At 34.9% G+C, this 21642-nt stretch overlaps 4 protein-coding genes across 5 annotated transcripts in view; all 4 read left to right on the top strand.

Annotated features, from left to right (window-relative positions):
• LOC104761036 overlaps positions 1-1808 on the top strand; it is a 4207-nt gene extending 2399 nt beyond the window's left edge. Inside the window, exons 2-4 of the mRNA XM_010484054.2 lie at positions 21-618; positions 887-1136; positions 1368-1808. Coding sequence (XP_010482356.1) covers positions 21-618; positions 887-1136; positions 1368-1544 — 1025 coding nt within the window. The 3' untranslated portion in view covers positions 1545-1808. The remainder of the gene's footprint in view (positions 1-20; positions 619-886; positions 1137-1367) is intronic.
• LOC104761035 lies at positions 2103-3774 on the top strand. Its single transcript, XM_010484053.1, has 5 exons — positions 2103-2477; positions 2566-2808; positions 2903-2981; positions 3287-3365; positions 3462-3774. Exons 1-5 carry the CDS (start codon positions 2166-2168, stop codon positions 3523-3525), a joined length of 777 nt encoding a protein of 258 aa, XP_010482355.1. The 5' UTR covers positions 2103-2165; the 3' UTR covers positions 3526-3774.
• LOC104761034 (probable inactive purple acid phosphatase 27) lies at positions 4187-7199 on the top strand. Of its 2 annotated transcripts, XM_010484052.2 has the most exons (10): positions 4187-4542; positions 4644-4735; positions 4818-4884; positions 4965-5084; positions 5175-5267; positions 5372-5501; positions 5588-5669; positions 5769-5901; positions 5989-6194; positions 6273-7199. In XM_010484052.2, the coding sequence occupies exons 1-10, from the start codon at positions 4360-4362 to the stop codon at positions 7012-7014; spliced, it is 1848 nt and encodes a 615-aa protein (XP_010482354.1). In that variant the 5' UTR covers positions 4187-4359; the 3' UTR covers positions 7015-7199. The 2 variants fall into 2 exon arrangements, with proteins under 2 accessions (XP_010482354.1, XP_019095902.1); XM_019240357.1 differs by lacking the exon at positions 4187-4542 and having other exon boundaries at positions 4666-4732; positions 4838-4884.
• Positions 16609-18995, top strand: LOC104761033 (pentatricopeptide repeat-containing protein At5g50390, chloroplastic-like). Its single transcript, XM_010484051.2, has 2 exons — positions 16609-18413; positions 18505-18995. Exons 1-2 carry the CDS (start codon positions 16609-16611, stop codon positions 18833-18835), a joined length of 2136 nt encoding a protein of 711 aa, XP_010482353.1. The 3' UTR covers positions 18836-18995.

Raw genomic sequence — 21642 nt, 5'->3', positions numbered from 1 at the left:
TTTCGCTATATGTCTCTCAGGTCAAATGAGCAACCATTTGATTTGCTTAGAGAAACATATGTTCTTCGCTGCATTGCTGGATCGAGTTTTGGTGATTCCAAGTCCTAAGTTTGATTACCAGTATGATAGAGTGATAGATATAGAGCGGATTAACACTTGCTTGGGAAGAAACGTTGTTGTTTCTTTTGATCAGTTTAAGGAAAAGGCGAAAAAGAATCATTTTCGCATTGACAGGTTCATATGTTACTTCTCATCACCACAGCTTTGTTATGTGGATGAGGAGCATATTAAGAAGCTGAAAGTTTTGGGGATTTCCATTGATGGGAAGCTTGAGGCTCCTTGGAGTGAAGATATAAAGAGGCCGAGCAAGAGAACTGTGCAAGATGTACAGACAAAGTTCAAGTCTGATGATGATGTGATCGCCATCGGGGATGTCTTCTATGCTGATATGGAGCAAGATTGGGTGATGCAGCCTGGTGGACCTATTAACCACAAGTGCAAGACACTGATCGAACCTAGTAAGCTTATTTTGTTGACCGCACAGAGATTCATCCAGACCTTCTTGGGAAAGAATTTCATCGCGCTTCATTTCCGCAGACATGGGTTCCTCAAATTCTGGTAGGTTTATTTCATCTTGCTTTCTAACGTACATTACCCTGAAGTTCATAGTGTAGCTCGTACTTGATGGATATGATTATCAAAGCAACATTCTGTTCTTGGTTGTTAGTCTATCCCGTTAGTATATGACATTCATTCACATCGTGTAGGCACTATAGTGGTAAGATACATGATATTGTACTGAGATTAATATTCTAAAGACTACTAGTCTAAGGACCAGGTTAGACTTGTAGTTTTCTGAAGATGGGGATTTTTTTTTTCATGCCAGTAACGCAAAATCTCCAAGTTGTTTCTATCCGATTCCACAAGCTGCAGAGTGCATTTCTCGGATAGTGGAAAGATCCAATGGCGCGGTCATCTATCTTTCAACAGATGCTGCAGAAAGTGAAACAAGTCTGCTTCAGTCACTTGTTGTGGTAGATGGAAAAATTGTGCCTCTTGTCAAACGTCCACCGCGTAATTCAGCTGAAAAATGGGATGCATTGTTATATCGGCATGGTATAGAGGATGATTCTCAGGTAAGAATCTCACTCCTTGAGCCTTTTATCACTTTGTTTATAATTGAAACCAAAGTACAGATCTCGTGAAAACCTGTTTGCTTTTTCTTGGCTCTGTGCGGTTTGCATTTGGTTATTCGTTAACAGAAATGTGGATTTATGAATCTTGTAGCATAATATAAATTTTAATTGCATTTTGAATCACTGTTAGTGTCATGGCCTGATATATTATAATCTTCATGCAATGTGCAGGTGGATGCAATGCTTGATAAAACGATATGCGCCATGTCCAGTGTATTCATTGGAGCCTCTGGATCTACTTTCACAGAGGATATCTTAAGACTAAGGAAAGATTGGGGAACGTCCTCTATGTGCGACGAGTACCTCTGCCGAGGGGAAGAGCCAAACTTCATAGCAGAAGATGAATAAGTAAGCACATTTTTCATACAAAATCGAGTTGTTCTCTTCTTATAGTTGTTGAATTGTGTATAGTGTAATTATAGAAATCCATTTTTGGATACTTCTCCAATTCAATTTATTTGTGACACTCATGTACGCTAATGGACATAGAGTGTGAATATCACTACAAGAGCTTCAGTTTCTGACAACAAAGTAGAGTCTGTAGATTTGTTCCCCAAAGATTGTCGATTGCTGTACTTGGAGATTGTTTCTTCTATCATTGTTATTTAGAAATTGGTGTGTACTTGTTATCCTACAAACTCATTATAAATCTTGCTTTATTCGTTGCACTTTTAATATAGAAAGTACACTTTTCATTGTTAATATCAGTTAACACTTAACACTAATGTACACTACAATAAAAAGTAGAGAAACAACTAATAATAATAATGACGTATAAATTAAATCAGAAAGAATAAGTAGAAGAAGGTTAAGACAAAAGCGATAAACTTCAATTAATTACAAATTTTGTAAGTCGATCGTTTTGTAAGTGAAAAAGAGGAAAGATTAACTGAAGTACTTTATTTAAAGATTAGCATTATTTTTCAACCAGACCACTGCTGTGTGAAACCACAAACAAGAAGAAAAAAAATGTCGAATTCGAGTGAAGAAACCCTAGAACATGAAAAGGGGCAGCAGCAATTGGAATCGGATGAAAAAATCTCAAACGTGAACCAGAGAGCAGAGCCATCTCAGGAATGGGAAACAATGGCTAGAGCTTGGGTCTCAGCTTTCCCCGACGCTAAAGCAGTCGTAAGCGCCAGCGAAGTCGAGACTTGGATCGGCACAAACTTAGATTCTTTACCAGCAGATCTCCGTCACATGCCTCGCTCCGAGCTCGTAGATCGTCTCCTCTCAATCCAACATTACATGAGACCAACACCATCGTCAGATCAGAACGAGGTGATTAACCAACCATCACTTCATTTTTGATGATTGCAACTCTTTCGATTTTGATTTTTGGATTTGATTTTGTGAATGATATATACAGCAAAATGTGGAAACGGATCAACAACACCCAGCTCGATTTCAGAGGACAGATCAGTGGTTACCTGTGTATTCATGGTTAGAGTCTTTGGATAATGGAGAGTTGGTGAAATCTAAGGATATTTCTGAATGGCTTGATGCTACTCCTGAGGTTAAACAAGAACTTTCTTCTAGGCATTCTCGTTATCACTTGACTCATTATGTCAAGAAATGTCATCTCAAGATTCTTAAAAGAAAGGAGAAGAAGGTTTACTTAGCTTTTTGGTCTTTCTTGAGTTGATATGCAATGTCAAAATTCATTTTAGGTGTTAACTTTAACCTCTTTTGGCATTTCAAATTAGGGGCTAATCCGGCTGAGCAGAGCAACTGCGATGGAAGTTCACAAAGAATTTGGTGAGAAACACCTTGCTATGCTTTCAGGTAACGCTATTTCCGAGTATTCTAATACCACATTGATAAATTTTCCTGCTTGAAACTTTTGTTGATTTGATAGCGTAATGAAAATTTAGTGATATTCTTTAGATACAAGATATTTATCTAAGTGGAACCGTGAAGTTAGATGACACTTTTTTTTTTTGNAAAAAAAAAAAAAAAAAAAAAAAAGTGTCATCTAACTTCACGGTTCCACTTATGTGTCCTATTGTTTTCCTTTATGATTGTCTACGTTTAAATGGATATGTAAGTGATGTAATGTCGTTCTTAATCTTATGTGCAAATTTGTGTAGCTGATCCGTTGAGCAACATACCAAAAGACAGTGACCTTTACCGCACAAAACAAAAAGAAGCTAAACGCAGATATGAGATGTAAGTCTGAATTTTCCTAAACTCACTTATGAGATAGCAGAGCAGAAACTTATGATAAAAATTGTATTAAGCATGTTTCTTTACATGGTTTTCCAGCTTGGTAGAGCTCGAGAAGAGACTTGCTCCGCATTTTTCAAAGCCTCGGATAGCAAACAGATGAACAGTCTGGTTATCTACCAGATGATGCTGCTGGCCTTTGGATTAGCTTTGTAAGTATGTTCTCTGTTTCGGTGCTGTAGAACTGTTTGTGAAATTGTACGATCATGTAGCTGTATCCAAATATAGATGGAGTCTAGTTTGGTGATGTAATTTGTAATCTTTTCCAGTGTGAACAATAAAGAAACCAATTCCAGCATTATTGTTTAGTGAGAGACTCTTCATGAGAAGTAAAACCAATGTTTGTCTTCCTTCCCACTTCCCACTATATTCAGTAGACAGATTATGTGGCTGTGTTTTTTTCCCATCATATACATAGAATATTATACACAGCCTAAAAATATTCTTTTTTTTTATGAAGGAAATACAAAAAATATGCTAAAAGAAATGAATAGCAATTTTTCCTTCTTGATTTTTGAAAAAAGGATGGAAAAAATGAAAAAAAAATAAAGAGAGACATCCCCTTTTATATTCTACAAAATTAAATGAAATAAAACTAAAATCATCCTATTTCTCTTCATATTAATATCATTTTTTGGTTTATTTTTTCGAAATAATAAAATTTGATAATGACGAATGTTACGACTTACGACATTATGTGCTCACCTCAATGACAATTATTTTACAAGTAAAAAGACAAGACAACTTCTGGTTCTGTCTTCCTAAAAAAGAAAAGTTTTTGTGCTCTTTGACAAAAAAAAAAAACTGTTCTGTCTGTCTTTTCCTCCTTAACGCCTCGATGGAAGATAAATAAAGATTTGAAAAATCGTAGGTTAATACGATTGCAAAGATTTAATCTTGAACAAAACCAAAGAAGAGAACGGTAAAACTCGCAACGATGATGGTTAGGGATTTGTTGGCGATTCTGTGTTTCATCGTACATGTGGCTTCGAGCTTGACCTCAAGTTACGAAAGTGGACGTGGAGATCAAGCACTGTCTCAAATTGATATTTACAGCATAAACTTTGCTCTGCATCACTCTGCTTCCATTCACGCTTCCCCTCGTGTTCTTGGTTCTCAGGTAACAAATTTAGTTTCAGACCAGACTTAAACTTGTTCTGTTCCTTGGCCTTTCCTGTAAACCGTTTGTAATACCAGATTCGATGATGGTTGCTGCTACAGGGTGAGGACACTGAATGGGTAAATGTTGATATTTCAAACCCAGAGCCTTCTTCAGACGATTGGGTTGGAGTCTTCTCACCAGCAAAATTAGAGTATTTTCTTATTTCCATCAAACTCTCTTTATGAATCATATGTTAGATTGTGTTTGATGTCTTTGTGTTTATTTTCTTCTAGCTCATCTTCTTGTGCTCCAACGGATGGCAAAGAGTTAGCTCCTTTTATTTGCTCAGCTCCAATCAAGGTCCTTCATTACATTCTGACTGTTGATTCCTCGACTTTGACAAGGCTACTTCACCTCATTTAATTTCCTAATTTGTATAGTATATGTATGCCAAGTCCAATCCTGACTACATGAAGACCGGTAATGCGGTTTTGAAGTTCATGCTTATTAACCAGAGAGCTGATTTCTCCTTTGCACTCTTCACCGGGGGGCTTTCAAATGTCTGTTGAGTACACACAGCCGTTCAATCTCCTATTCCATTTTGCAAATACCAAATGAGACTCTAATTCATCTGTTTTATTGCTCTGCAGCCAACACTTGTTGCGGTTTCGAATCATATATCATTTATCAATCCTAAAGCTCCTGTTTATCCGCGTCTTGCTTTAGGGAAGAATTGGGACGAAGTAAATTTTCCATAGCCTGAGTTATTTATGACATTCTTAGAAAACCTGTTTAATCAAAGCTGTACAGCATTCAAAGACTCTCAAAGATACTATGATTTTGATAGATGACTGTAACATGGACGAGCGGATACAACATAGATGAGGCTGTTCCGTTTGTGGAATGGAGTCGGAAGGGAACTCAAAGTAGAAGATCGCCAGCTGGTACCTTGACTTTTACCAGAAACAGCATGTGTGGTATGTTACACTTTGAGAATATGATACAACAAAATCTATACACCCTCATCTTTATTTTTGGATTCTTACTACCCGGTTTGACGCAGGTGCTCCTGCTCGTACTGTTGGTTGGCGCGATCCGGGTTTCATTCACACTGCTTTCTTGAAAGATCTTTGGCCAAACCTCAGGTATGTCCACTATTTAGAGCTAAGAAGTAACAGCTTCCTTTAGTTGGGATAACGCCGTAACGGTTTTGTAATTTATTTTGGATCATCTACTACCTCAAGGTACACATACAGGATGGGTCATGAGTTGATGAATGGATCGATAATTTGGAGCAAGAATTACACGTTCAGGGCTTCTCCTTATCCTGGACAAGACTCGTTACAACAGATCATAATCTTTGGCGACATGGGGAAGGTAATTTCTATTTGTTCCTATACAGAAACATTGCCTTGTCTAAATCTTTCTCTGGGGACTTATGTTTTTAGTAATACGTATTTTAAGGGAGAGCGGGATGGGTCAAATGAGTACAATGATTATCAGCCTGGTGCACTCAACACGACTGACCAACTCATCAAGGACTTGAACAACATTGACATTGTTTTCCACATCGGAGATATCACCTACGCGAATGGTTACATTTCGCAGTGGGATCAGTTCACAGCTCAAGTTGAACATATCTCTTCTACTGTTCCATACATGATTGCAAGGTTAGCCTGCCCTGGCCATATCAGTCTTTGCCAAAACGGTTTTGTGGATTCTTGTCCTTAACTTGTGTTACTCTTCAGTGGCAACCACGAGCGGGATTGGCCAGACTCTGGATCCTTCTATGGTGGTAAAGACTCTGGAGGGGAGTGTGGGGTTCCTGCTGAAACCATGTACTACTTCCCTGCTGAGAACAAAGCTAAGTTCTGGTACTCTGCGGATTATGGAATGTTTCGGTTCTGTGTAGCGGATACTGAACATGATTGGAGAGAAGGGTCAGAACAGTACCGGTTCATAGAGCGTTGTCTTGCCTCTGTTGATAGAAAGACTCAGCCATGGTTGATCTTTATTGCTCATCGTGTCCTTGGTTATTCTACAAATGATTGGTATGGTCAAGAAGGTTCCTTTGAAGAGCCTATGGGAAGAGAGAGCTTGCAGAAGCTGTGGCAGAAGTATAAAGTAGACATTGCGTTCTACGGCCATGTCCATAACTATGAGAGAACCTGCCCCATTTACCAGAACCAATGTATGGACAATGAGAAGAGTCACTACTCAGGAGCCTTCAAAGGAACTATACACGTGGTTGTTGGTGGTGCAGGGAGTCACTTGTCTTCCTTCAGCTCGCTGAAACCCAACTGGAGTATCTTAAGAGACTATGATTACGGGTTTGTGAAGTTGACGGCTTTCGATCACTCCTCGCTTCTCTTTGAGTACAAGAAGAGCAGCAATGGAGTTGTCCATGACTCCTTCACCGTCTATAGAGATTACAGAGATGTCTTGGCTTGTGTTCGGGATAGCTGCGAGCCAACCACATTAGCTTCTTGATGTGAAGTCTCAGTCGTCGTGAAGAATCAGTCTGGTTTAGATTCCTTAGACTTCACGTAATGTTTTTATGTAATTTGGTTATGTTTGTTCATGTATATTTGGAAAACATGCAAGACCTTTAAAGAAACTCATATTGATGATGAAAAAAAAAAGATACAATCAAAGAAGATGAGGTTTCTTGCTCATCACTTCAACTAAATAGCATAGATACATAGAATGAATAAAAGCAACAATGGAACATAACACAAAGAATAAACTCACGTAAAGAGCTAAACCGGGGAAAATAGAGTAGAAAAGGAATGCGAGGTAAGCGAGACCGTAGATGCTACTTAAACATCCAATTATGTTATTTGCAACTATGATCCTGTAGGGAAATAGATCGTCCCCATGAGTTGTGCCGTATAACACGGCTGCGGCCCACACCGCGACAATGTTATATTGGCTGAAGATGAGATAGTCATACACGGTAGATTCGGCGAGTATCGTGCTTATAGGAATCTTGTGGCGTTTCATATACGAAGAGGTTGCAATGAGTAATCCGAAGACTAACACTTGAATCCCCACCGATCGGTATACTAGACTTGCTAGTCTTCACTTCTTCCTACACCAACCCAAAATCTTCATATAGTTAGAATTTATGAAATTCGACAAATAAATAAAGGTTTTAAGATGATTGATATGGAGTCTCACCATGATGAAGGTTCTGTCTGAGATTCATTGACACAAGCAGGCTTATCAGTAACATCCATGGCTCCAAAATCTTAACTAATATTGATGTTGAAGACTATGCAATCGCGAGCTCAGCACTTTAATAACCCTAATATTTTGTATATATACTAGAAAAAGGTAAATTAAATGTAATGAAATATGCAATATTTTGAAACTAATATATATTAGAATATATATTTAATTATTTTAAAATACTTCAATGTTAATTACCATAAATATTAAAACAAAGATATATTTATTTTAAACTGAAATTTTATCAGGTTCAAAATTATTTTTTATAGTTAAATTTTATCAACTTGATCAAAAGAAAAAAAAATTACAATATTAATATAAAATATGAACCTTGTGTTTTATTTAAATTTGTGAAAATCATATGCAACGTTTCTTTGACTGTTAGATTTCAAACTTGAAATTGTATATATATTATATTTATTATATTATGTGTGTAAATTGTAAAATTTTCAATACGTTCAAAGTTATCAAATTGAGAATGTTGTGATTTATTAGTGAGATTAACATATATGAATGAGCTTTTTTTTTTAAGAACATACAATGACGCGAAGTCACATGCATATATATTTCATACACCTTCTTCTCAGTCTCATCGTAGCTATTTTAGCACATAAAAGTACATAAATGTTTTATCTAGATTTGCAAAGATTAAATATTTTTAAACTTGACCAAAAAAAAAACAAATGTGTATATATATATGAGCAATTAATGTTTGTGTATTAAAATTTTAAACTAAATGAAAAAAAATAAAATGAAGTAACCACACTTTAAAATAAAAAGTTAATATGATATTAAGCAGTGCCAACATGGAAAGAGCTTGTGTATCTAATGAAAATTTGATTGTTTACGTTCATCATTTTGTTGAATACTCACTTTGGGTTCTTTTGACTGAGAAACATACGAATGTGTCTCTTCTAAAAGCAAAAAGGTACTATGGGCTAATGACGAACCACCTTGATAACTGCATATGCTCTAAAGTTTTGACTCGTCCTATTTGTTTGAAAACCTACAAAAGTCACATAGGAAGAAAAAGTGGAGTTCTTTTAGTTAAATATAAAATTGATATTACAAAATTTATAAAATTATTTGAGATATAGAATATGATGTTTGATGAATACATTTACTTGATATTTATAGAGACATTTTTGCAATAATATTTCATTATTATCATCAAAGGTTTCAGTTTTTTTTTTTTGTCAAATGTCATGGGTTTTATATATTGTTACATTTCTATAATAAATATAAATCGTGTGGGAATTAATACACTAAAGTATATTAATATGATGAATCTTTTTTTAACTTTTTTTGTTAAACATCATGGGATTTACATTTTAAAGAATTAATATGCAATAAATTGTCACTATGATTATTATTAAATTTTGAATTTACTTTTAACGACAAAAAATATCTTTTGGCAAAAAAATTTGAAATATCATATTTTTAATATCTTGGAATTGATTTATTTATATATTGAATTCAGTTTAGCCTGAAAGAATTGATCTTTTGGTGCAAGAATTAAGAAATTTCATATTTTATATCTTTGAATTATTTAAAACAAAATGAATTGATATTTTGACATATAAAGTTGTGATGTTTAAACAACATATTATTTCTAATATTTTCATATTTTTATATTTTGATATTATTTTAGAATGAAATTAATTGATCTTTTGAATATTAATATTGTATTCTTTAATTCCTGACAAATTTAATTTTTATGGTAATTATATAATTACTAAAAAGACATTGAAAATAATAAGATATTTTTTAGTATAAATTATATTTAAATTTAGTGAATAGAAAATATAGTCTATTTTAATTTGAAATTAATGACACATGTAAAAAAAACAACATCACTTGTCAGCTTCTTAGAGCAAGAGTTTCAAAAAATTTACTTTATTATATAAGAAGACTAGGGAGCTGCACAAATTGAATTTGAGGTCAATGTTTTCTAAAAACTATAGTTAATTATCTTATTTCAATCTTTTACAGCTACTATAAATCATTTTACCACCATATATTTGGAGGCTAGACAGAGGAAACCGCAGTTCAGTTCCTTGAGGCAACAAGCTGGAAACTAGAAGACGTCATTATCTCTTTTGTCATCGCTAGGAGAAACCCTCAACATCAACCTCAATACTATCAAGAAGAAAAAAATCTTCTTGTTGGTCCTTCGATTAAGGATACTCTCTAAGATTCTTTCAAGTCTCTTAAATATGTAACTAACAAATATTCTAATTTTTAAATATGTGTATTTTTCCAAAAACAAATTATCTTTAACTTCCAATTAAAAATTATATAATCTATCACTACTATTATAGTTTTTATTGCAAATAACTTTTTCATATATTCTTATATTTTTCACAAATATTCAACAATGATAGTCTAGTGTCTCTCGATGTTTATTTTTGCTGGTAACCACCAGAACTGTGGTTAATATTACTTGTCTTAAAAAACTGAAAGAAATAAAATGGAGATTAATGGAAAACAAATTATGGAGGGGAAGGTGTTATTAGAACTCCCACCTAATGTGGATTTATCTGTTAATAAAATTGTAGGTCTTTTTAATATGTTGGACAAAGTTGGGGGATGATTTGATGTTGTTGAAATTGAAAATTATAAGTGATGATATGACGGAATGAGAAGAGAGAAAAGTCAACTTTATAGATATAGATAGATTTGTTATTATAACGAATTATTGAAATTATTTAAACAATAAGTTCTTATAGTAATAGGACAATTAGTTACAGCAAAGTCAATTAAATTTGGTCATTTCATTAAATAGTTAAAATAAATTATATTTATTTATATTTTTGATTTTTTGGGAAAAAAAACTTGGTAAGTAGTCTAGAAATAAAAGTGTAAGACCTTACTTAATTACTTTGATAGATAATTATATATATATATATATTAATTTTACTGTCATCATCTCAAAGTAATAGTTAACAAAAATAATTATATATATATGACAATCCAATTTGAAAATAATTTATTAAAACGAAATCACAAAAAAATATCTTATACTATAAGTTTGACTCTTTTTTATAAAACTTCACTGAAAGAAAAGTGTGTCACACTTAATATTTTGTATTTTCTATATATTATCTCTATTTCTAATCATATTAGAATAAGATCATATATATTTGTGTACTTATTGTTTTCTGTTATGTCATGGGGTGATAAAGCAATTATGTTATAATACCATTATTTTTATTTATCTTCTTTGATTACATATCTTTCAAAGACAAACAAACTATACCTTATAGAATACTATTAAATACAAATTCAAATTTATTTGAGTTGTCTCTTTAATACAATACATATGATTATGGAATATAATATGAGTTTTTCATATATTAAAAAATCATCTATATTTTAAATTAGTCTATCATAAATTAATTTTGTTTCAGTTTTTACTTCAAATAGTATGAAACCATTTTTTTTATTGGTATAAAATAATTTGGTTTTAATTTTTTTTTTAGTTGGGTTAATCAATGTTTTTAATTTTTAGGTTATATGGTGTATGATTTCATTATGAAATATATTAGATGGTAAAACTAAAAAATGGAAAAAAAAATTGTAACAATGTTAAAACAGATTTCAAAGAGCAAACGATACAACAACATAAATATATATATATATATATATTGTTTTTTAAAAAAATTATGCACCATATAAGATACAAATAAAATAAAATTTAAAAAATATAATGTAAAATTTAAAATTAATGAGAAGAAATGTGTCACAAAAATAGAGCGCCAAATGTCGCATTGTTAGGCAAAGTTAGAAAAATATTTGTCATAGAGGGTTTAGTTTCTGGCCTTTCATCTTAAATAATCTATTGGTGGGATATTTTATGTTAGTAATTTGATAATTGCTTACTCATTTATTCCCCCATTAGATCTTACCAATTCGTTTTCCATAAAATTAAAATTTATTCCCTAATTACTCTCTTTTGAAACAATTTTTCAGTCATTAGTATATCATTTCAGTCATAGGTTCCTAAGAGAAATTATATTATTTTTATATATCTTTCCAAATTTCAATAGGTATTCTTGAATAATTTTTATATTATTTTCATGTTATCATGTTTTTTTTTCAGCCATGTTATCATGTTTATTGTTCGCGTTAATAGTACAAATTAATTAATTTATTAGAGTGTTTATGTATATCTTTTCTGAGATATACATGATGACAAACTTGCATGCTTGGCTTGGTGGATGGTCAAAGAAGGTCAGGTTCGAAACTTGGAAAGCAGCTAGCAGTGTTGGTGGAGGACACTTCTGAGTTTGAACAAGGATGAGCAGATGCAGATGGAATTTATTTACCTTTTTAGAAACAATATCTTATCTCTTTCAGTTTTTTTTGGTGTGAGTCTTCATATATATATATATATATATATATACTAGAAATCTTCTCTTAGCTTACATCGTTTTTAAATTTTAGTAATTTGGAGATTATTAATTTTTATTTATTTACTTAGTAATGGTTATTTTTGGGATTTTAAAAATATACTGAATTTTTGATTGTATAGTAGAGTGTTTATGGTTTATTTTCTCCCTTTAGATTTTCAAGACATATTAAACATTCACCATCTTTTTCTTTTGTTGATTGCGTTTGCAGAATTTCTATTACCACTTCGACATCTACAAAAACATGTAATTTTGGAATATAACTTACATGAATTCAATGTAAATATGAAATTTAGGTAAATAAAAATAAACTTAATAAATATTTTTACCACTTAATTTTTGGTGAGGTAAAAAATGTAATCACATTGCTCTCTCATCATATAATATTTTATTTATACATTCTAATTCAAACTGAAATATTGTTTTATAAAATTTCAATAATGAAAATGAATCCAAGTAAATAAAGTTATAGAAACCTACTCTCAGTTTTGGATGAGAGAAAAAAAAATTGATGAGTATAAAAATGCAATAGTTTTATTATATCATCATCATAAATTCACTTGAATAAAACTAATAATCATTTTATTGTAGCTACTTAGAAGACAAACAGTAGAATAATATAATGTCAAATGTCATAAGAATAAATTTTGTTAGAAGGTACACTATTATATACGTGAAATTAAAGTGGAAAATGTTATAGGAATTTTTGTTGTTTTATTTTATTTTTAAGATGGTTAATACTAAAACTATTTGATACTAAGATTCCTAAATAAATATGATAACAATATACAATTAGCATATACTACTCAAAACTATAGACGTCAAATTAATCAGATATAGTATAGAAAAATGCAACTCATATCATACCATGATATAAAAAGACATCACAAGCTCAACAACATGATTTTTTAAACATATGATAGTAACATACAATTTTCCTTTTTTTTATAATAGTTTGAAATACGATTTTTTCTTAAAGATGAAGACTAATAAGAAGCTAAATTTACAATAGAGAGACTCATATGTATCGTCCAATAAGAAGAAGTTTTAGCCTGCTTAACCACATCAATGCTCAAAAGAAAGAAAAAAAAATAGAAAGATTTTAAAATATAAGAAAGGAACAAAACTGAACATGTTCAACATATTGAATGATATAGTTCATTTTTTTAATGATGTAGTAGTATTAACACATTTAACAAATACGACAATCCTAAAGTAAAAATAAAACATGGTTGAAGACCCGACCCATATATGCCAAGCAAGTGAAGCCAAGGATTAGGGCATCAAAAATTTTGGGGCATATTATTGTAATTTAAAAGTTTTAGGTCTTTTATGTAGAAAAAAATAAAAAGTTCAGTTGTTGATATATCCAATTTAGGGATGAAGTTTTGTTAGGTATATGTAAAAAACTATCTCATCTTTTTAATTGTTGGTGAATGAGCATTAGATTAATGTTAATTAAACTTGTTTTTAATGAGTTTTAATGTAAAATTTAATTTACAAAACAAAATTTGAAAGTCTAATAAAAAAAAGTTTCAATATTTGAAGAGTTTTAAAACAATAATCAATGATTAGGCATTATAATATTTATTTTCATATCTAATATGAGAAGGTTTTTCCTAACTTTGTCTAACAATGTGAGCATTCTCATTACTTTTAAATTTAACATTATTCTTTTTTGTTTGACTTTTTATTTGTATCTTATATGGTCTATAGTTTGTAAAAAAAAATTGTTCTATAGTTTACATAAAATTTTAAAAAATAGAATGTAAAATTTAAAATTTAAAACCTTGTCATATATTATTTATTTATTTTAGTTGGATTGATTAATGTTTTTTTTTATTTTTAGGTTATATGGTGTATGATTTCATTATGTAATATATATTAGATGTTAAAACTAAATAATGGAAGAAATATTTTTTGTAACAACGTTTAAAGTTTAAACAAATTTCAAAGAGCAAACTGTACAACATAACTATACACCATATAGGATACAAATAAAATGATATTAAAAAAAATAGAATGTAAAATTTAAAATTAATGAGAATGACATGTGTCACAAAATAGAGCGCTAAATATCGCATTGTTAGGCAAAATTAGAAAAAACCTTATCATATTATATAAGATAGATGGTAACCAACCTAATTCTATTCCAGATCCAATGAAACAATCACAAGCTTATCTTCATTACTCGGCTTGGGCCATTCCTTAGCACAAGCGCTAAGCGATAATAATTCATTTTGCAGTGTCATCGTTGCCTCCGCCTCCAGCGTCACCCTCTCCTTTCAGTCGAGTTACTAAATAAAGTACCTCTTCCCGCTCGACCAAGTGAGGTGCATCTTCTGATTTCTCCTCTTCAGCCCGCCGTTTCCTCAACCACGGTCCCTTCTCATAATGCCTTAATTTAATGACGGCTACTTCCCTGTTACTAGTCAAATCCTTCATTCGAAAGATGACAATCAAAGCATCACGACTCGTGGAACATTCATTCCTAAAAGGTGTAAACCTGTGAGATTGGACAACCCCGACTACCACTATTAAAAAAGAACTAAAATCTGTTATTTCTGCCCTTAAGGATCCAGGATGGTACCTTCCATCAAGAAGGTCCTAACTCCTATCCATCGTGTGGCAAAGAGATGCCCAAGATATATAGCAAGTTTTGACTTGAGCGCTGCCACCGATCGGTGGCCCGTTCCAGTCATATATGAGCTTATGGCGTGCCTTTTCGGTCAAACGATGGCATCGTGCATTGTCAATGGTGCCTTAGCACTCAACTCATGCTCTTTGAAGTCCGTTACTGGACGACATAACGAAGTTGTGTTTGTTGCACGTCAACCTTTGGGTTATTACGGCATGAACCCTGCGGATTTGACCCTATCCCTGAGCCAATCCCCTATTGGACCTGCCACCACGCCGCAGAACGAGAGCTCGTGTGGAACCTTTTCTTTCTGGCGTAACAGCCGGTGGAATGTAACAAAAGATTACGGTCGCCTAACATTAACAAAAGGGCAAGGGGGTATACGGTAAACTCGGCCAAAATATGACACCTGAAGGGCCCGAACGCACAATCCTATCCCATCCGAGTCCGAGTTTACCCCTTGCACTTTGGATAGCCGACCATAGCACAGAAGGCGACATCCGGTCCTCTTCCCCAATAGCGAAAGAAAATCTGAAACCATCCGAACGAGTAGAGTCAATAGTTCAGCATTTAGGCTGTAACATTTAGCAACAAACAAGTCTTTAACCCAACAAGTGCTCTCCAAACCAAGCTAGATAATCTCCTATCAGTAGGCTCACACTCTCAACTTGTAGATGATCCAACAGAAAAAGCAAGAGACCACGAAAGCACGCATGAAAATAGCCCTTTTGAAAGCATACCCAACGCACCCATCCAATCTGAACTTATAGACATCAAGAAGAAGATCTATTAACACGCATGGCTACCTATATAACAAGTTGCCTCTAACCTCTGTCTCATGACCGCAAATAGGACTAGTTTTGACCTCTGTCTCACACTGACCGTACTTCCGGCAATCATAACTAGTTCTCCGAGTAAGATTGGGTTGAAGCGGAAGGATATTCACTTTATTAGCTAAGGCTGATTGAATTGCTAACTGAACTTAACTAGTCCAACTCGAATTGGGATTATTCCTGACAAAACAAAATAAAAATTATCTTGAATACTATTCCAAACTCGAATGGGATTATTTGATACACAAATTGTAAAATTAAATTGAATATTATTCCGAACCTAAATTCCAAACTGGAACGGATTTAAATCTCCAAATTCGAAAACCTGAGCACGTGTGTGATCCAAACACCAACCCGAAAAAATATTCGAACATATTCATAATATAAATACATAATATATAAGTAATATTTATACTTGTAATAACCTAATTAAGTGCCTAAAATAGTTGGATATTTGGATAGTTTTAGGTATTCAAATTAGTTATTGAGTAAATTTAGGTAAAAACAGCAAAAAAATGTTAGATAATTTGGGTATTTTCAAGTATTTTGGATGAAGCTATATACACAATATTTTAATTTTTTTAAGAAATTTGAGTAACCCGTATCCGAGATATTTGTTCTGCTAGTCCGAGATATCCGACCCCAACCAGAATGGATACACCCGGACTTAAATATTTTCTCCAAAATTAAACTGCAATTAGATCTGGTGAAAGCGACGTAGTTTCATTACTACTACCTGCTTCTCTCCTCAAAAGTCTTAACCATCTCCAACTGCCATCAGCGGAGCTCCCAATGCTTTGAATTGATGCTCTTCTCTCTCTATTTTTTTCAAAATCTCCTCTCTTTTTAGACATTGCGTAGCATCAACAAAACAAATCCATCTTTCTACGGAGCTGAATCCGATCAGTATGGTCTGGATCCTCTGTTTTCTCCCATTCTTTTTTTTATTGATCTCATTACCTTTCCAATCATGGAGATTCCACTCTCGTTTTACCAGAGCATAAGCTTAGACGAGAGTCGAGACTCTTATTCCAATCATCACAAGGTTTTCAATTTCCCACGAAAGTTTCTCTTTTCTGGTTACGATTTCTCGCTCCGGGGAAGAAGATGGAAGAACCCATTTGGGAGGATCATCACGTGTTCCTCTGTAGTTCAAGCTCTTAAACCAAAGCCAAAGCTGAAACCAGAGAAGATCAAAGTCGATGTTGTTGATGAGTCGAAAGCTCAGGTTTTGGATGATACCCAGATCAGCAAATCTCGAGTGAGGATTTGTAGTCAGATTGAGAAGTTGGTTTTGTGTAATAGGTTCAGGGAAGCGTTTGAGTTGTTCGAGATTTTGGAAATTCAAGGTAGTTTTAATGTTAGTGTTAGTACATATGATGCTTTGGTTGAAGCTTGTATTCGCTTGAGATCGATTCGTTGTGTTAAAAGGGTTTATGGGTTTATGATGAGCAATGGGTTTGAGCCGGAGCAGTACATGATGAACAGAATCTTGTTGATGCATGTGAAATGCGGGATGATTATAGATGCACGTAGGTTGTTTGATGAAATGCCTGAGAGGAACTTGTTATCTTATTACTCGATTATCTCTGGGTTTGTCAATTTTGGTAACTATTTAGAAGCTTTTGAGCTGTTTAAGATGATGTGGGAGGAGCTTTCTGATTGTGAGACTCATACGTTTGCGGTGATGCTTCGTGCCTCGGCTGGGTTAGGATCTATTTATGTTGGGAAACAGTTACACGTTTGTGCATTGAAATTAGGAGTTGTGGATAACATTTTTGTGTCGTGTGGGTTGATAGATATGTATAGCAAGTGCGGGGACGTTGAAGATGCTCGTTGCGCTTTTGAGAGTATGCCTGAGAAAACTACTGTTGCTTGGAACAACATCATAGCAGGTTACGCGCTCCATGGTTACAGTGAGGAAGCTCTGTGTTTGTTGTATGAGATGCGAGACTCAGGTGCTTCTTTTGATCAGTTCACACTTTCCATTATGATAAGAATTTCGACTAGGCTTGCAAAGCTTGAGCTTACAAAGCAGGCGCATGCTAGTTTAATTAGAAACGGTTTTGAATCAGAGATTGTCGCTAACACGGCTCTTGTGGACTTTTATAGCAAATGGGGTAGAGTAGATACTGCTAGATATGTTTTTGATACATTGCCGAGGAAAAATATAATCTCATGGAACGCTTTGATGGGCGGGTATGCAAATCATGGTAGAGGAACCGATGCTGTTAAGTTGTTTGAGAAAATGATTGCTGCACAAGTCGCTCCAAATCATGTCACATTCCTTGCAGTGCTATCAGCGTGTTCATATTCAGGTTTGTCTGAACAAGGTTGGGAGATTTTCCTATCGATGAGTGAGGTTCATGGGATCAAACCAAGGGCTATGCACTATGCCTGCATGATTGAGCTGTTGGGTAGGGATGGTTTATTAGATGAAGCCATTGCTTTCATCAGAAGAGCACCTTTGAAACCGACGGTTAATATGTGGGCGGCGCTCTTGAATGCCTGTAGGATGCACGAAAACTTAGAGCTAGGAAGAGTGGTTGCTGAAAAACTCTACGGAATGGGACCAGAGAAGCTTGGAAACTACGTTGTGCTGTATAATATGTACAACAGTATGGGAAATACTGCAGAAGCTGCAGGAGTTTTGGAGACATTGGAGAGCAAAGGATTAAGCATGATGCCGGCTTGTACTTGGGTCGAGGTTGGAGATCATAGTCATAATTTTCTTTCAGGAGACAAGTGTGGTTCTTACGATGAGACAGTGAAAAGGTAACTTATCTGACATAGTAGTATAATCTTTCTTTGCCTTCCATGTCTTTCTTTCTCTCTCATTACCTAAAAAGATGATGTAATGAAACAGGGAAATATACCAAAAAGTCGATGAATTGATGGAAGAAATTTACGAGTATGGGTATTTAGCGGAGGAGAAAAACATTCTACCAGACGTGGATGAGAAGGAAGAAGAACGAGTAGGTAGATACCACAGCGAGAAGCTTGCGATAGCTTATGGATTGGTGAACACGCCGGAATGGAATGCGTTGCAGATAACTCAGAACCATAGAATATGCAGAGACTGCCACAAGGTGGTTGAGTTCATAACATTGGTTACAGGAAGAGAGATGGTAGTGAGAGACGCGAGCCGGTTCCATCATTTCAAAGAAGGGAAGTGTTCTTGTGGAGGTTATTGGTGAATCACAAGTAGAATTTATAGACTCTGCATTTCTATTTGTTATTTGTTCCTTTTACGCTAAAGATAAATGTATAACAAAGGGAAATGAAATAGTGTGTGATCATGTAACGATTTCTATTATTCTTTTTAGCATTGTTATCAATAAAAGGTAAAAAAAAGTTTTGTTATCATTCTCTGCTTATAATACAAAAGGACCGATGATCATGGAACCCATAAGGAAGAAGAAACTGCGGGTTAATTGAAAACTCAAATTTTTAGTTTTTTTTTTTTTTTTTTTAATAATAAAATAAATAAACCGTAAAACAGAGAAAAAAAAAAAACCAAACCAAATTAGTCCATCGAGTTCAGCTGTCTTTGTTCCACTCAAACCCTAGAAAAAAAGGGTTATATTCCATTTCTTCAATTCAATCTCCCACAAAGTTTGATTCCTAAATCTTACGACACGATCCATGTCCTCATCTTCTTGATTCAATCCCCGCCCTCTCAATTCTGTTTTTCTCCTTTTTCCGATTTCTCTAATTCATGGCCGCAACAACAACCACGGCGGCTAGTATCAACGCTGGAGCCGGAGGTGGTGGTGTTGGTGGAGCTGAAGACCGTGTTCTCGCCACAGCGCAACAGATCGTGAATAGCCTCAACACACCTAAAGAGGTTCGTGAAGATATGTTACTTATCTTCTCCAGCTTTGATAACCGTTTATCGAATATCAAAACTGCGATGACGAACCAGGAGCAGGATCAAAACGACGCTCTTGCCGTGCGTTTAGAAGCTGCGGAATCGGTTATTCATCGTTGGGACGGCGGTAACGATTCTTCTCGTCACTCGTCTTCGTCTTCTGGTAACTATCGTTCCTCTTCGTTTTCTCTTTCGTTCGATGAATCTCCTGAGGAAGCTACCGAGTTTCTCTCAGCTGTTGATGAGGTTATCTCTTTGCTTGAGCTTGAGGATCTTTCTTCAGAGAATAAGCCTGATATGGTAGATAGAGCTGATAGTGCTTTGCAGATGGCTATGTCTCAGCTTGAAGATGAGTTTAGACGGATTTTGATTCGTAACACTGTTCCGTTAGATGCGGAGCGGCTCTATGGCTCGATGCGACGTGTTTCTCTGTCGTTTGCTGATGGTGATGTGGTTGAGAATTTTGAGAATTTTGGATTGGTTGCTGATGAAGATGGTAGTGGGAGTGGGAGTGGGAGTAGGAGGAGGTTGTTCCATGAGAGGGCAGGGAGTATTGGTTGTGATCTTTGGGTTGATTTGATTAGTCCCACTGCTGTTGAAGATTTGAAGGAGATTGCGGAGCGGATGATTCGTGCTGGTTATGAGAAGGAGTGTGTTCAGGTTTATAGCACGGTGAGGCGTGATGCTTTGGATGAATGTTTGATGATTCTCGGTGTTGAGAAGCTGAGTATAGAAGAAGTTCAGAAGATTGATTGGAAGTCTATGGATGACAAGATGAAGAAGTGGATTCAAGCTGTGAAGATCACTGTTAGGGTTCTTCTAGCTGGTGAGAAGAAGATATGTGATGAGATCTTTAACGGTTCGGAGTCGAGTAAAGAGGTTTGCTTTAACGAGACGACTAAAAGTTGTGTGATGCAGTTGTTGAATTTTGGAGAGGCTGTGGCGATTGGTAGAAGATCATCAGAGAAGCTGTTTAGGATTCTGGATATGTATGATGCGTTGGCTAATGTGTTGCAGACGTTAGAGGTGATGGTCACTGACTGCNTCTTCTGGTAACTATCGTTCCTCTTCGTTTTCTCTTTCGTTCGATGAATCTCCTGAGGAAGCTACCGAGTTTCTCTCAGCTGTTGATGAGGTTATCTCTTTGCTTGAGCTTGAGGATCTTTCTTCAGAGAATAAGCCTGATATGGTAGATAGAGCTGATAGTGCTTTGCAGATGGCTATGTCTCAGCTTGAAGATGAGTTTAGACGGATTTTGATTCGTAACACTGTTCCGTTAGATGCGGAGCGGCTCTATGGCTCGATGCGACGTGTTTCTCTGTCGTTTGCTGATGGTGATGTGGTTGAGAATTTTGAGAATTTTGGATTGGTTGCTGATGAAGATGGTAGTGGGAGTGGGAGTGGGAGTAGGAGGAGGTTGTTCCATGAGAGGGCAGGGAGTATTGGTTGTGATCTTTGGGTTGATTTGATTAGTCCCACTGCTGTTGAAGATTTGAAGGAGATTGCGGAGCGGATGATTCGTGCTGGTTATGAGAAGGAGTGTGTTCAGGTTTATAGCACGGTGAGGCGTGATGCTTTGGATGAATGTTTGATGATTCTCGGTGTTGAGAAGCTGAGTATAGAAGAAGTTCAGAAGATTGATTGGAAGTCTATGGATGACAAGATGAAGAAGTGGATTCAAGCTGTGAAGATCACTGTTAGGGTTCTTCTAGCTGGTGAGAAGAAGATATGTGATGAGATCTTTAACGGTTCGGAGTCGAGTAAAGAGGTTTGCTTTAACGAGACGACTAAAAGTTGTGTGATGCAGTTGTTGAATTTTGGAGAGGCTGTGGCGATTGGTAGAAGATCATCAGAGAAGCTGTTTAGGATTCTGGATATGTATGATGCGTTGGCTAATGTGTTGCAGACGTTAGAGGTGATGGTCACTGACTGCTTCGTGTGTAACGAGACCAAGGGGGTGTTGGAAGCACTGGGTGATGCTGCGAGGGGGACTTTTGTTGAGTTTGAGAATAATGTTCGGAATGAGACATCTAAGAGACCGACGACAAATGGTGAGGTTCATCCAATGATACGTTATGTGATGAATTACATGAAACTGATTGTGGATTATGCGGTTACCCTTAATTCTCTTCT

This window comes from Camelina sativa, chromosome 18, assembly GCF_000633955.1.
Source record: "Camelina sativa cultivar DH55 chromosome 18, Cs, whole genome shotgun sequence".
Classification (NCBI taxonomy): domain Eukaryota; kingdom Viridiplantae; phylum Streptophyta; class Magnoliopsida; order Brassicales; family Brassicaceae; genus Camelina; species Camelina sativa.
The sequence above is the reverse complement of the archived record's forward strand: the minus strand, read 5'-3'. Positions and strand labels throughout refer to the sequence as shown.

Coding starts and splice junctions, on each gene's coding strand:
- LOC104761033 (XM_010484051.2), top strand. CDS start 16,609: ATGGAGATTCCACTCTCGTTTTACCAGAGCATAAGCTTAGACGAGAGT. Junction 18,414..18,504: donor TACGATGAGACAGTGAAAAG/GTAACTTATCTG, acceptor GTAATGAAACAG/GGAAATATACCAAAAAGTCG.
- LOC104761034 (XM_010484052.2), top strand. CDS start 4,360: ATGATGGTTAGGGATTTGTTGGCGATTCTGTGTTTCATCGTACATGTG. Junction 5,670..5,768: donor GATCTTTGGCCAAACCTCAG/GTATGTCCACTA, acceptor TACTACCTCAAG/GTACACATACAGGATGGGTC. Junction 6,195..6,272: donor GTTCCATACATGATTGCAAG/GTTAGCCTGCCC, acceptor GTTACTCTTCAG/TGGCAACCACGAGCGGGATT.
- LOC104761035 (XM_010484053.1), top strand. CDS start 2,166: ATGTCGAATTCGAGTGAAGAAACCCTAGAACATGAAAAGGGGCAGCAG. Junction 2,809..2,902: donor TTAAAAGAAAGGAGAAGAAG/GTTTACTTAGCT, acceptor ATTTCAAATTAG/GGGCTAATCCGGCTGAGCAG. Junction 3,366..3,461: donor GCTAAACGCAGATATGAGAT/GTAAGTCTGAAT, acceptor ATGGTTTTCCAG/CTTGGTAGAGCTCGAGAAGA.